The 15,023-nt window shown below is 43.0% G+C and overlaps 1 protein-coding gene across 1 annotated transcript in view; it reads left to right on the forward strand.

Moving 5' to 3' along the window:
- The first annotated feature begins 4,779 nt into the window (after positions 1-4,779).
- PLOD2 (procollagen-lysine,2-oxoglutarate 5-dioxygenase 2) overlaps positions 4,780-15,023 on the forward strand; it is a 57,000-nt gene continuing 46,756 nt past the window's right edge. The window contains exon 1 of the mRNA XM_087740169.1: positions 4,780-5,200. Within this exon, the coding sequence (XP_087596295.1) occupies positions 5,089-5,200 (112 nt within the window). The 5' untranslated portion in view covers positions 4,780-5,088. The remainder of the gene's footprint in view (positions 5,201-15,023) is intronic.

Here is a 15,023-nt window from a genome sequence, read left to right on the forward strand (position 1 = left end):
CTGAAAAGGGATTTTTAAGCTTTCTATTACTTTGGAATGTTAATTTCTGTTAGTATTATTCTATAATAACAAACTTCTATTTTCAGCTACCCCTGACTCATGTAAAATACTGAATGTGTTGGAATTCATAATTCAAAACCAGTATTTTCTTTTTAGGAATTACACAAGGTAAATCATTTAACTGGAAGAAATAAGTATAACTTACTAACTCACAGGTGTTTTACTAATCTAATCTCAAAGCTAAACTCAGGGTTATTACTTTGATAATAAATTAGATCAGTGATATAACCACATGAAGCCAAAAACTTCTGTTTAATTCTGTAGTTTGTATGCACTTGACCCAGGCAGTGAAATCAAAGGGCTATGGAATTACTTCTGTAACACAAAGAGAGGACAAATTTTATGAAACTAGAAAGATATTTGAGGGGACAAGCTAGGATAGATTGAGAGCGGAATTAATTTGTTCTTCATAGCAAATGACTAATGATTGCTGATACAGAAAACACGTGGGGAATGACTGACTTTTACCCAGACAAAATAGACTTTTGACTGTTATATGTCAGATTCATTACCTGTTAGAAAACGCTTTATGATCTTTACTGAGGTAAGGGACTTAGGATCCTTGCATGATGATTTTTTTTTTTAATTCTTGGAATACTGCTGCTGGTGAATTGTTGACAATTCTTTCTGTCCTGTGGCTTTCCACAGACCAATATCTTGTTAATTTTCTTTTCTTTTGGTTTTATTACTGTATAATGAACAATTTCAGTGTTGTAAGATTAGGGAAGGAAGTTCATGTGATCAACACTGCTCCATTTTAGTATCTGTGGAAAAGTTGTTCCGGTGGGGCTCCAGAATGAAAGAAGAGATTTTGAGGCCTAGATTCAAGGTGAGGTGAGTTCAAGGACAGGCAAAGCACAGCAGGAGCACAGACTGTTCTTCTTAAAGATAGTGAAATGAAGAGTAGTTAGTGGATATGAAAAAGGTCTCTTATAAGCGGCTTCTGTAGTTTAGAAGGCAGATTCCTACAACAGAACCGAGCTCCGTCTGGCTGCAGTGACGGGGTGGTGATGCAATGAACTACGTCTGTTTCCATTCCACGTGGCACCAGCTATATGCATTTTGAAATATAAAATTGTTAGTGGTTTGGGGAAGATGGAAGCTGCCAACACCATGATGATTTCTTACAGACAATTAGGAAAGAGACAGGGAAAAGGAGGTAGGGATAGGCGGATACAGACAGGGAGTTACTCAGACAGCAAAAGAACTATCTAGACAACTGAGGAAAAGGCAGTGAAAGAATGGCGATTACTAACAATTCAGGAAGCTGCTGTGTCCTCCAGAGGTCCTGTAGAATTTTGCCCAAATATCTGCCAGCTGAATTCTAGATACTATTGCTGATCTGTTGAAAATGTACTGGGTCTGAAAAAAAAAAAATTAGTTTGGCAACTGATTGTGAGGTTACAGAAAATCACTTTTCATAGTGACTTTCTGAAGCAAGGACTGCTTGCAGTCGCTCCCTTTCCGGTTTTGCTCACTATTGCTGGAGTTGCAGGACAAGAAAACTCCTTGGGCTCCCATGTTCAGAGCCCCACAACTGACAGTAATGAACTCTCTCCCCTCCTCCATGCCTACTTAACCAAACTGAGTCATTTCCCATGAAGAAATTGCCTTGTTGCAGAGGAAAAGGAAGGTTTTATTCTTTACGAAAAAGGCTCGATAAAGTCAAAAGTCAAAGGAGCAAATAGTGACAACAGCAAGAATGTCAGACTGTTTCTTGGGACTTGTAGGAATTGTTTCTGGAGTTAACCTCGGTAATGTATGTTTATATAACATGTTTTATATAACATGTATGCACGTTATATTACACACTGGCTGTGTTGTTATTTAAAATGATTTTGATTTGAGGGTAAGTTCCTACTTAGCAGTTCAGAGATTGAAGTGTTGAGTACTCTGTAACAGCAATACAGTACTGAAGCAGCTTGCAGCAGCACCAGGAGAGCTGAAGGCTCTGCCAACCACCAGCTGCCAGTTCAGGCCTTGAAGTTGGTATTTCTGGACAAAAGTAGCATTTCCAACCCAAGTGTCTGTGGAGGCAGGGCGAGACAGAGCCTTTGGGCACTGCGCAGTTGGCGGAGCTCAGTTCTGAAAGTTTCACAAGCATTTTCCGTTCCATCAGCCAGTGTCCGAGTGAAGCCTCTGGGGACAGGAGATGTTTTGGCCACATCTGTCACTTTGAAAGCAGTGTTTTGGGTAGCTTTCAGCTCTGTTTTCTCTCTGAGAGCAAACCTTGCATTTTCTAAGAACAGTCGAAAATGAAATTAGCTTTCAAGAGACCAAGGAAAATGACAAGAAAATGTAAAAGTTTCTAGTCAGAGTCTGAGCTTGTGCTTACAGGTATGAGCTGTGTTTATATCAGAGTTCTCTCAACCCATTTTCCTCATACATTAGAAATCTGTCTTTGCTAGCTATTTCCTTTTCTTTCATTATTGCAAATTTAGAGCTTTCTTTCACTAATTCTTTTCATTCTTCCCTGCTACTGTTTACATTTACTTTTTGATAACAAACTGCCTTTTAGGATTTCTCTTGGATGCTCCCTCCCCTTTACACCTGTTGGTTTCCACCTAACAGTGCTGTTTAGGGGCCTGTGTATTAGTCTCTGGTGAAACTAGCTGCTGCTTATGACAGAGGTGAGGTGCCAGGCTGTGATTTCTCAGAGCACTGTGTATGTATGTGACACTCAGCTGCTGATTTTACTCTCAAGTCGCAGGGCTGAAGCTTCATCTGATTCCCATCCTGTCCGTGGGAGCTGTGACATCATCTCTGCGGTATTCTGAAATGATGCCCAACAGTCCTGTCTTTTTCTTCTCAGACTTTATTGCAGTAATCTGTCATTTCTTTCATGGTTGTTGGTATTAAGTGTTTTCTACATGACCCTTGTGATTTAATTCCTTCTCGATGAGTTCTTATTTTTTCAGCTTTGTAGTTACACTTTCTTTGTATCTCCAAGTACAAGCGTTACTGTTAAGCTGTTCTGGATCTGAGGTGAGATTCGATCTGTTGAGAACCTCTTTTGAAATGCTTGTTTACCTGTTTTCTACCTTAAAACTATAGCTGTAATATAGTAACTATTTTTTCCATCTTCATTTTTCATAGGTCCAATTTCTTATTTGAAATCTTGAACTTGTCTTTAAAAAGACAGAAGTACTTGCAATATCATCCCAGTGAAGGCAGTGCTTGCTTTCAGCTAACACAGTCTATGTACCTACATAAGTTGATCAGCAGCAGTAGTGCTGGTTCTTGGAAGAATGAGCAGAGGCCGTTCATGGATGTGTGCATAAATGTGGTCATACTGTCTGCATTCAAAAGATATTTTTTCTCTGGTGAATCTCTGTGTGCCTGACAGAGGTGGCAAGAGAAAGTAGGTCATGAGTAATTGCCCAAGAACTGGAGGGTCTTTTCTGTTTCTCCTACAGTTGGCAACTGCAGCTTCATCATTGCATGAATGCATTTTCAGTATTTCTCAATTGCTGTTTTCCTGGGCCTTCTCTCTTCTAGGAACTCCTTGGGACTGAGGACCCAGTCTTTTTCTTTGGTTTGCTCTACCTCCCTCCCTGCTGTGTGTGCTGCCTGGTCCAGAACGAATGACCTCTCCCAATTAACCATAAAAGCATCTGGGCACGTAATGCAGGCTCTGATTTCTGCTCTGGGTTCCAAACAAAAGCATGCAGTTCTTACGGCTGCAGTAGCCAAGGTCAAGTTTTCCCTTCTTTCCCCCTTTTTTCTTTCCAATGTGGCTCCTAAAAAGCACATCTGTTAGGCCCATAGAAACATTTAGGATAAAAAATGAGGTGTCTGTTTGACGATTATATAGGTGGATCTCAAATACATGAATCCTGCTTTCAGCACTAATTTTTGTTTTGGATTATGCCTTTGGTCCTCAAATAATATTTCCAAGGTGTAAATCCACACTGATTCCAATAGGCTACCATCTGCTTTTGTAATTTTACATGACTTTTAAACGTTTAAGCTATTGTTTACAGTATTTTTTCAAATATACTTTGTATCACAACAGGAAAAAGAGCGGAGGTGGGCCAATACATCTTCATCATCACCGTGCTTGCCTTCAGTAACTTGGTGATCTGTTGGGTGTTTCTTTAATGATAAAAGTGTAATGGTTTTATGTGTTAAGATTAGGCAAACGAACTGTGTTTCGTTATGGAAATCTGAATGATAAAATGATGGAGTGTTTGATGGGTATGCTGTTCACAAGCTGATGGTATGCGCAGTGCAGTCCCGATGCCAACAGTGCTATGCCCGTAGGCAAAAGGGTTATATTAGTTTTTGTTCGCTCGTGGAGTAATGGCTTCAGTTGCTCACAATCTCCCGAGCAACATTAGATTTTCAGGAATACGTTTATTCGGACGGTAATGGCGGCCAATGAAACCACTAACAAAATGTTTTGAGAGGGAGGTGAGTACAATTCCCCGTGCGACCAGCACCGTCGAGACCGTTTCCAGGAGCGGGCCGCTGCCGCCCACTCGGCCCCGCAGCCGGGCAGGTACCGAGAGCAGAAGCACGGCGCTGGGCCGAGCCAGACTCGGCCCGGGGCAGCTGCTGGGTCCGCACTCCGGGCGCGCCGCCCGCCCCGGCCCGGCCCGGCCCGCTCCGCTCCAACCCCGCGGCGGCGGGCGGGCGTGCGCAGCGCCGCGCACCTACGGCGGCGGAGGCCGAGGCAGGGCTTGGCCGCCCGCCCCTCCCCCGGCGGCGGCGGCGGCGGCAGCGGCGGCGGCGGCGGCGGCAGCAGCAGCAGCAGCAGCAACAGCAGCGTGCGCCCGGGCGCGGCGGCCACAAGCGGCTCCTGTTGCGCCGCCGGGCGCTCTCGCTGCCCGGGTCCTCCCACCGCCGTATAAAGCCTGGGGCGGGCAGCAGCGCCCTTCGCTCCTGCCCGCTGCGGAGGAGGAGCGGCACCCCCGGCGCGGCGGCTCCCCGGGCAGCGGGTTTTCCCCTCGTTTTCTACCTCCGCCCCGCTCTCGGGGGCTGGCGGCGCGGGGAGCGGCGGCAGGCCGGCGGGTGCGGAGGGGGAAGATGGCGTGGAGCGGAGCCCGGCCGCCGCGCCTCCTCCTGCCGCTGCTGCTGGCCCTGGCGCTGCCGGCGGCGGCGGCGGAGCGGCGACCCGGGCCCGGCCCCGGCCCCGCAGGTGAGGCGCGGTGCGGTGCGGGGGTTGGGGGTGCGATGGCGGAGCCCGCGGCGCGGTCCCCCGCGGTCCCGCCGGCTGCGGGAGGTGCGGATGGGCGCGGTGAGGGTGGCCGCGGCGGGGATGCGCTGCCGGCCGGGCGGCACCGGCGCCTTTGTGCCTCCTGGCTTGGTAACATCCGCCAGGAAGGGAAAACCCTCCCGTCTCCTGTGCGGAGGTTGAGAGCCGCCGCTTTCCCGATTTATTAGTTTGGTTTTTTACCCCCCCCCTCCTCCGCCCCGCACTTTAAAATGCCGCTCTGGGCGCCGGAGCGGGCTGTGCGGTGCGGGAGGGGGCTGCGGCGCCGGCCGGGGCAGGGCTCCCCAGGTTGCTCTCGAGAGGAACCGCTTGGCTGAAAGTGCTTTAACCCACCGGAATGAGTCATACAGAAGTACGTGCATAACCTCCCTTGAAAAAGAAAACGATTCCTTAATGGGAAGTGAACCTTCCTGACTTTCTCCTTCCCCCCCCATTTCTTCCCTTTCCCTCAGACAAGGTGTTGATGAACATGTTTTTCCAAGGCTGGGAAAAGCATAGAAGCATAGCGTCGTTCTCTTCTCTGAACTGTAGCAACTGCTGATGAAGTTTCCTATTTTATGCAAAAGTCATGTGGAGACTTCAGTGCCCCTTCCCGTCCCTCAGAGGCTTGCTTGCTTTTTGCTCGTTGTGTTTTGTAGTCACTTTAGCTTCAAGGAGCCAGAAGATAGAAGAAATTTTATCTTCAGCATGTAAAATAAAAGAATGTATACAGGAAATTCCCTCAGAGAGAGGTGTCCAAGCACATGTATGTCCAGCTGTATGCCAAAACATATATCTTGCTTTGGTACTGTTTTAGAATCTCTACTTCTGATTTCTATTCTAGGCATACAAAGGTATTTCATCCCACTAGATTATTACCACATGAAATCCAAAATAGTTTCATTTCTTGGCTTGTTTACTCAAGAGCGTAATCAAGTTATTTTTAATATCTGGCTTAATTTTCTTGTGGTGTACAGAAGGAAGCTCCTTTTTTTGAGAAGCAAGTTTTGTCAGCAAGCTGTAATTTTGATAGGAAAACTTCTGACTTGGTTGATAACTAGTTAAAAAAAAAAAAAAAAAGGTGTTGCTGAATACCAAACTACTCAATGAGCTTCTCATTTCCACTTTTCCTAATGCTTTGCCGCTTTTAGTCATTCAGAGGATTTCTCTGAAGGTTGTGGCGTGCGCTGTAGGTCGCAGCCCGTCAGGGGTGTGTGAGCATTACCCTTCAGCCTTCACTGTCCCTCCGAGGTGCAGCCCACGGGGGCACGCTTTGAGTACAACGTGGAGCTCCTGCGTCTGTAGTCAGGGCAGTGAGATCGTAAGTCAAGCCCCTTTGGAAATCAGTTACTGCAATTGCAGTTGTATTTTCTCAAAAATATCTACTCAAATAATGCTTTTTTTAACTACATACTTAAGTTGTGGGATCTCGAGCTGATATAGTTAATAGCTGGCATGGTAAGGATTTTTCTTTAATCCTGCTGGTGTTCAAACGTGTGAAAAGCAAAGACTGCGTAGTCCAGACAGCACTGTATGATTCAGCAAACCGAAAATAGACTGCTACTTCTATATAAATAATAAAAATGATGCTACGCAAATTACAGTGCTAGAAAGCACTGATACATTTATATATAGATGCTCACTCGGGAAAATCTTAATTCTTTTTAATTTAAACATTAATAGCCCGAATTGTAGCAGGCTCTGCTGAGTTGAAACCACTCCTTGAGTAGTTTTGTGACCCCAGACACTGCCTGCTGTGTTACTTGTTTTTATTCCAGTTTTAACCCTTAAATGTTTTCCCTGAGTCTGTGCTGTATTACTTGAAGAGGGGCAGACCTTAGTGTGCCTCCAGTTCTTGATGCTTTGGTGTAAAGCAGCACGCAAAGACACCTTGTCAGATTTTAAAGCGGTCCATTAGTGTTGCTTGCTTCAGAAGTCAGCTGTAACAAGACTATCTAAAACTGGCTGCCGAGCTGCATCTCTGTTTCTTAATAAGACTTTAGTGCTTTACTCGGAAAGACTTGGAAAAGTTATACCAAAGAACTGCCTGTTGCACAGCAGTGGTTACTTGAGCAATGAGCAGTCAGCGTGGCCCTGTGGCAAACCATGTTTGCAGAAATCCCTCCTGTGCTCCTTTGCCTCAGCTTTGTGTTTCAAGCAATCACAGAGAAGAGCAGTGTTGAGCTCTGAAACACTGACTCCTGTATAGTGAAGATATAAAAGTTTCTGTGTTAAAACAACAGTGTTAAAATTTTTCTGTTGCACCGTACTTGCTGCATGTGTGTTGCTTGTCATGTAATGCAGCCCGGGATGCGTGGAGAGCGAGTGGAAAAGACATTTGTCATTGTACTAGAAGCAGACACTGCTCTTGGCAACAGACGTAAATGATGTTCCCATCTAAAATGTTTTATTAATCAGCTGTTGAGTCTGTTCCCCAGAGCGGCTGTGGGGACTTGGCCGGCTGGAGCGCGGCTGCGCTGAGGTGTTGGGGCCGCACGTTGTAACGGTGGCAAACGGGCAGGTTTTGAGGTGGGCCCCATGGTTCATTGCTGTCTCTGTGTGCTCCCGAAATGTGAGGGGTGGGAGGGGGTTTGTCCCAGTCCGGGCCCTGGCAGCGTGGGTGGCTTCTCAGAGCCAGCCCGGCCAGGAGGCGCGGGCAGCCCGGCAGGCTGTGGGAGCGCTCTGAGCCAGCAGGCTTTCCTCCACCCTGGCGTCCGTCAAATGCTGGTCACAAATGCTTCAAGCAGTCATTGCTGACTGGTCTAGCTGTGCAAGGACTCACTTGGAGATAGAGCGCGTACTATTGCCATTTCTGTTGACTTTTTTGGGCTCAGCCAAAGTGGTCGCTGTGAGTGACAGGGAGCAATCGATAGGCCTTTCCCTCTGAGGTACCTGTGGTGCACAAACAAGGGAATTTGGTCGTTCAGCCATCTTGACAGACTTACTAGAAGTACTCAGAGTCGGCCTGCTTGGTGGAGGAGAGGTCTTAAGTACAGCACTCTATGCCTGCCTCTGCCTCTGTCCAGTTTTCTGTTTCTTCTTTCTCTACTGATGCTACTTTTGTCCCTTCTTGTCACCACAGTATCTAAAACTGCTACATAAACCTGTGTTGGGGAAAAACCTCTTCTAGTAGGTCTCTTGGGAGTTTTGTGCCCTTTTTGTGAGGACTGTATGAAAAAGCTGCCACCTGTCTCTTAGAGCTGAAGGGTAAAGGCACAGGGTGAGGTATCCGGGACCTGACCGAGCAGGAGACAGCGTTTGGGTTACCCCTGCCCCAGCGCCACCATCATCCCGACACCCTGGGGATTATTTAGGAACGTGTGTAGCATCAGCGTGCACCACTGCAGATGGGTAATGATCACTCGCATAGAGGTTCACCTTTAGGCTCCAGCTTTCAAATAAATGGTGAATAACAAATGAAACTGTGTGTAGTGGGGGGTGTGTGTGTTTGGAAATCAGTTAAAAGTAAGTGAATATAGCTGTGGAGGTGCAAAGCGGCAAAGTTGTTCTTCTGTAACTTATTTTTCCCTTGAAAATACTCATCCTTGGAGACACCCAAAGTCTGAGTTCTTCGTGGCACCTGGTTTAGAGGCTGCACAATGCCACTCTCTGTTCCAAAATTAAAAAAAAAAAATATATATTTTTGAGGCGTTTTGGTCATGCTTTTCTTTCTTTCCTTAGGTGGAGGGAATAATTAGGCTGTGGAGGTAGACCACAGTGGTAGATGTGACATTGCTTCTCTCTGTCATATGCAGTGGGGTTGGATAGGATCACTGCAGCTTTGACTGTAAAATGCATTTCTAATTAGAACAGGAAAAAATAAAACAGTTGTGACATTTATCATCAATATTTGATGCTGTAAATTGTAGTGTAAAGGTACAGTGGAATGACCACCGTGGTTATCTGAGCTAGGGGGGTAGTGTGAAACGTGTTCCTGGTGAGGATCTAAACTAACAGATTATTTCTCAAAGTTTCCTTTATGTTGGTGGCATATTCTGGAAAGTCATGATTTATGTCCGAATTCTTGGCTTTTGCCCTCACTGCTGCTTATTTAAGCAAAAGTGACTCAGTCTCTTCATGGGGAAGTGTTTAGTTTGTCTGTTGAATTAGTACGATTACATTGTGTAATCAAAAGCAGTATCTTTCCATTTGTGTAGAGCTGCTAGTCTGAAATATAAATTACCTGACATGCTGCTCAAGTGAATTCCCTTGTCATGAAGAGTAAGTATGGTCGCAGTAAGGGCGTTTTTGTTTTCATTTATAACGTCAGGTTTTTTATAGGTTTTGAGGGCCAGTTGCAAGGTGAACAAATTTGAAAGTGAAGAATATTTTTGTTCCTTCTTAATTTAAATGTAGAGCATGGTTCCCTCCAGCACAAAACACAACCTGACCAAACAGATCAGTAGCAGGAATGTGTCTGTATGTGTGGGAATGTTGTAGCTCTAAAGAATAAATGACACAATCATCAAGGAATACATGCTTGCAAGCACAGCCTGACACCACAAGTGGCTTTAGGTGGTTTAATAGAACTGCTTCTGGAGTATTTCCTTAAGGTGAATTCAGTTTTCGAAATATGGATTATACTGATCACAAGGAGACTAAATATGTAAAGTCACTGTTTCATCCCAGATATCTTTTTTTTCCAGGAGCTAGAATTCCTTTTACAATTTGTAGTAGGAGGAAAAACAAACAAATGAAAAACAAACAATTGACAAGTCCACTAAAGAAACAGAGTAAATCTTTTATGTGATGATCAGAGTAATCTGGCTTCTTCATGTTCTCAGTGTGTGTGCATGCCTTTGTGCCTTTTTTTATATAATATTTTAATGGTATTGGTTCCAACTGAGCACTGAGACTGCAGAAACTTAGGTAACTACTAATTGTTGAACTATTTAGATTATTGACAAATTATACAGTTGACATATTTGATCATTTCATTCTGTTTCTGCTTGAACCAAAATTAAAGATACTATGGATTACTGTATAATTTCTTTTAAAGCATATGAATATTTTTGTAATGGAGTACAAAGTAATTACAGGCCAATTTCCTTAATTGTTTAAGGCTAAACAGTAGAACTCTGCCTTGGCTTAAAACATTACATTCAAATTTATAGGACAATTCTGAAGAAACACCCTTTATTTTAGTGGTTGACTCACCAGCTCTTATGGTCTGCCCTTTGAAAGTATGCCAAGGTTCCTTCTTGGACAAGTTGCAAATTTATTGATCCACTGTGGATTTTCTTAGAAAATAGACATAGGGGAAAAAAAAGGTGGGGTGTGTGGGGGTGGGTAGTCCTTTTAGATGGTAGTAGTGATTCTTGCAGTGTAACTGCAGGTGTGTTTTTAAGGCTGACATGTGCAGTATTTGTAATTAATGCAAACAAACTGTGAGGGGAAAAAAAGACAGTAAAATGTTAAACAAAAGTAGGTTTGGCATTTAAGTGCCATTCCCCTGAGAATTAATTCTGTACCTGTGGGTCTAAGTGTTAATGTACCGAATGAGCCCATTAGGGGTTCTTGCTGAAATCAGCTGTGCAGAAAATAATCAGTATCTCATAGAATTGCTTTTGTAATTTTTTTTTACTTTTTTTTAACAAAAAAATAAAAATGGATTGTGTATCTTTGGTTTTTGTAGTTCACATCAAAGTTTTAATATAGCAAAGTGTTTCCTTACGCTAGCCTCATAAGCAGTTTACTAATTCTGTTTTACATCACTGTAAAACAATTGTGTACATATTTGTGTGAGATCAGAACCAGGTCCGTAAACTTAATAACTGAAGTTGCTGGCCCAGGTGTTTGTTAAAAGCATCTTGAAATATGCATCATACATGATGTGATGATGTCTTGTGTCAGAAGTGGGACAGAAGTTTTGATGCTATTTCACGATTTGAAGGACTGAGTTGTTTGAGGCAAGGTGCTACCTGTATCTCACAAGTGTGGAGTTTAAGTTGCTTGTTCACACAGAAAAGGGATCTTTGAAAAGTATGGTTTTTTTCCTCCTTCCAGGGTTGCATGGCCTGTGTTTCTGTTTGGGGAATTTTACATGTCCAGTATCTGGACATAGGGCCAGATGTGAAGCTGTAGGGCAGCTTTTTCAAAAGAACTGACTAATCGGGGTGGTAGCGTCTGCTGACAACAGGAACCACGGTGCAGGCATGAAGGGCAGTTACGCATCTTCAGGACGGCTCCAGTTTCAGCTCCAATTTCTCGTGATTTAAGCAAAGACTAGTCTAAGGAGAAACCGTTATTGCAAATCTTACCTGCTGAGTTTCATTGATGGATAGATTAGCTGTCAGAAAACGGACTTTAACAATGCCTGGTGCTGTGTGTGACTGCTTCTGTTTGAACAGCTGGATTTGCTAAACAACAGCTTGAGAAGAAGCATGCTCTTCTCTAGATACATGTTTTATGAGAGAGACAGAGAGGGCAAGGCTACTAAAAGGCAGAAGCTGAGTAAACTTTCTCACTTAAGACAGCTGATGTTAATTGTGTCCTGCTCTCAGCTGCACAGTCCCGATGACAGTTTATAGCAGGGCCATCCAATCGGCATGTTCAAGCAAGACCCAGCCTGTGCCATGACTCTATCCACTCCCACTCTCAAGAAGATTTTTGTGGTTTGATTGCTATCTGGGCACTAATAAACAGCTGTAACTTGATCTGTTCTCTGCTTGTCAGGAAGCTAGGCAGTTCTTGTTGGAGGAGTTGTTTCATGCATGGCAATGATGTCATTTACAAACAGTTGATTTTAATTTTTTTCTTATCTGGGAACTAAGGAAAGTGTCTTTGCTTTTCTACACAATAACTGATTCACTAAACAGAGTCTCATCCAAGTCCACTGCAGCTGATGGAAAAAGCTCTTGACTACTGCTGCTCGTATCTGGTTTTGTTCAGCTATCAAAACAGGGAAATCTTGCATTAGAATGAGCGTGGGCCTGAGCACCAGCCAGTGCTGCACCCGGGACTGACACGGGTGATTGATGAGTGCACATACAGGTCTTAATGAGCTCTTGTTGACTGTATATTCAATACTACTAAGTTAAAAGAAAGTAAATTAAGAGCTGAGACAGAATCAGCTTTCAAATGTTTTCTGAAATCAGTTGTGTATTAATATTGGGAGTAACTGCTAATCTTTGTCTGAACGTATGTACGTATATATGCATATACAGAAAAAGAGTTACAGAGATATAGTCTGTGGGTGGTGGGTTTTTATTTATTTTTTTTAGAACTGGCTCTATTCAACAGTTGATCATTTTCATGTAAACATTTTAGATGCTGTATCTATGTGACATCAGAAATGATGTGATAAAAGACAGGCAGTAAGCAGCAGCTCAGCAGGCTTGCCATTTGAGTCGGTACGCATGGAAGAGGAAAATGCCTGTTCACATCCCTGTGGGCTCTGAATTAAAGCATGACAGAATTTCTTTGCATGAGAAATCTTCTGTATTTTCATAACAAACTTGAGATTTTGAAATGCACAGTTGGTACAGCACTGTTCACCTCTTCATAAATGGACTTAGATTGCAGATCATGTTTAACAATAATGGGACTCTTGAATGATGAGTCTCTTTCTAAGTCTTGTAAAACTTCAGTTTGGATTCAGTTAGTAGAAAAGAAAAAAAAAAAAAAAAAGAAAATTTTAGTGTCCTGTCCAGGGGCTGTGTCGTAGCAAGTGCTAATCTAGCATAAATTCTATATTATGAGAAAATTCAGAGCAGCTCTTTCTTAATATAAGCACGCATTTCTGCTAACCCAGCTTCTTTGTTCCTTTAAAACACATGAGAAGAGGGAGAACCTTGTAACAGGCAACATCTACTGTGGCTGAGGAAGTTGCAACAGTACCAGTTGTTCAAAAGTAACTGAAACTGGGAAATTATACATTTGGTATTTCTTTCCATAGACAGCTTCTGAAAACTTTCTGCCTTTACTAGTTCCGTTCCCTGGCTCGGGACAGTGTTGGGAGTTTTGATACCAATAGCTGTTGCTCTGTAACTTCAGCAAGGTCTACAAATAACCTGGAGAAACACTGGAAGGATTATCCACGGACAGCCCATGCATTGAGTGATCCCCGGTAACCATAAATGCCAGTTGTGGTCATCAACTGTTTGCAGCAGTTTAAAGGCAACAGTATTTTTTTTTCTCAGGTTGAACCATTTTGAGGATCAGGTTGTAGCAGAGGTGATACCTGTGTACCTACATTAGTTCTGCAATAACTATGCTTATACCATCAAAAGACGGACTTCTATTTACTTTGCTTTAATATGTCTGGTTTAAAGTGGAGAAGGTATAAGTCTACTTATAGCTAGCCAAGGAGTCTCGTACTTTTTTGGAAATTACATAAATAGCGTTTGTGCTGCTTTTTGTATTTTGCAGTAAGACATACATGTATTGAAGTGCGGTGATTAAGATATAGAGGAAAACAGACCAAACTTTCAGAAGTTTGTACAGAAATCTGGCCTTTAAGTCTTATTTGAAGCATTGGTTCTTAGAAATCTCTCTCTCTCACACAAGAATGTGTATTGGTATCGGAAATCAGTAGGTACTATGTTTAGCAACCTGTGACTGTTCTTAACTTGCTACCTGTTAATTCTAATTTCATCTCTTATTTTAAATCTTATCACTTTCCAATCTTTCATGAGTTTTTCAAGCATATTTTCTCTCCCCTCCAGGGATATTTTTTAACAGCAATTCAGCCATGCTATTAAATTGCAGAGGATCCAATCTTACAAGGTGATCATGGCTGTGGTTAATGGGACTTTGAAATCAGTCTGCCTCTCTGGGAAGCAGTAAGCTATGGGATGAATCGAGGCATGCAGGAAAGTGTTCTGTGTGGAACAAAAGTTGACTGTATAATATAAAGATCAGATTAAAAAAACTCCAGAACTTCCAAATAAGAAGTAGTATTGTTTATGCACCAGTCATTCCCCCTCCTGGAGTGCAATGCACGTTTCTTTCCTGAGAAAAGAAGATGACCATGTTTGCTATTTCAGCACATTGTCATTTCTAAAGAATCCTGGCGGAAAATAAACAGCTGTCAGATGGCTCTGTCTTTTCCCTCTTTATGCCAAAAGTTTTATTTGACCAGAAGTTCTTCTGTTGGCTTACTACTTTCTTTGACCATATGTACGTCATATAAACTGACACTGGGTAGATATATATGTTTAAAGTTTGTATTTTTCACGTTGTGTACTTAAGATCTTCTTTGTTTGCTGCTGGATTACGTTAACCAAGTATATGTATGTAGATATAACTTATAATCATGGTTACATTGCATATGATGGGTTTCTCCTGTCTCCAGCTGTTTGACATCTTTTCAGAGTATGATTTTCAAAAGTTTTATTTGACATAGAATCTTAAGTTTAGGCTATAACTCCTATTTATGGGGGGGAAAAGATCCATTTTCCTTTTGAGAAGTTTAATATTGCCTTCTTGAGTTATAAGTGGAAGATTGCGTTGTGCTAAAAATCTGGATTTCGAAAGTGCTCTTTGATATTTCATCTTTTTAGTTGGCTTAACAGTTCTTTGGGTTTTGAACATACGGTCTGAGTCCATATAAATAGGGAAGAGGACTTGCTGTTGGCACTATTGGTGACCCTCTAGCTATCTGCAGAGCTTCGGCATGGCTTGGAAGCATGTGGAAGAACGGCTTTAGTAAAGTCATCAAAACTGCGTGGGAGGAGAATTGCTTATAGTGACTGTATTGACTCAGTACAGTATTGTGTAGCCCAATGATCCATTTCAGTTTTTTGAATGCCTTCTTTACTGTTGTGGG

This window comes from Nipponia nippon, unplaced genomic scaffold, assembly GCF_047370975.1.
Source record: "Nipponia nippon isolate SJK-2023a ecotype South Korea unplaced genomic scaffold, ASM4737097v1 scaffold_7, whole genome shotgun sequence".
Taxonomy (NCBI): Eukaryota; Metazoa; Chordata; class Aves; order Pelecaniformes; family Threskiornithidae; genus Nipponia; species Nipponia nippon.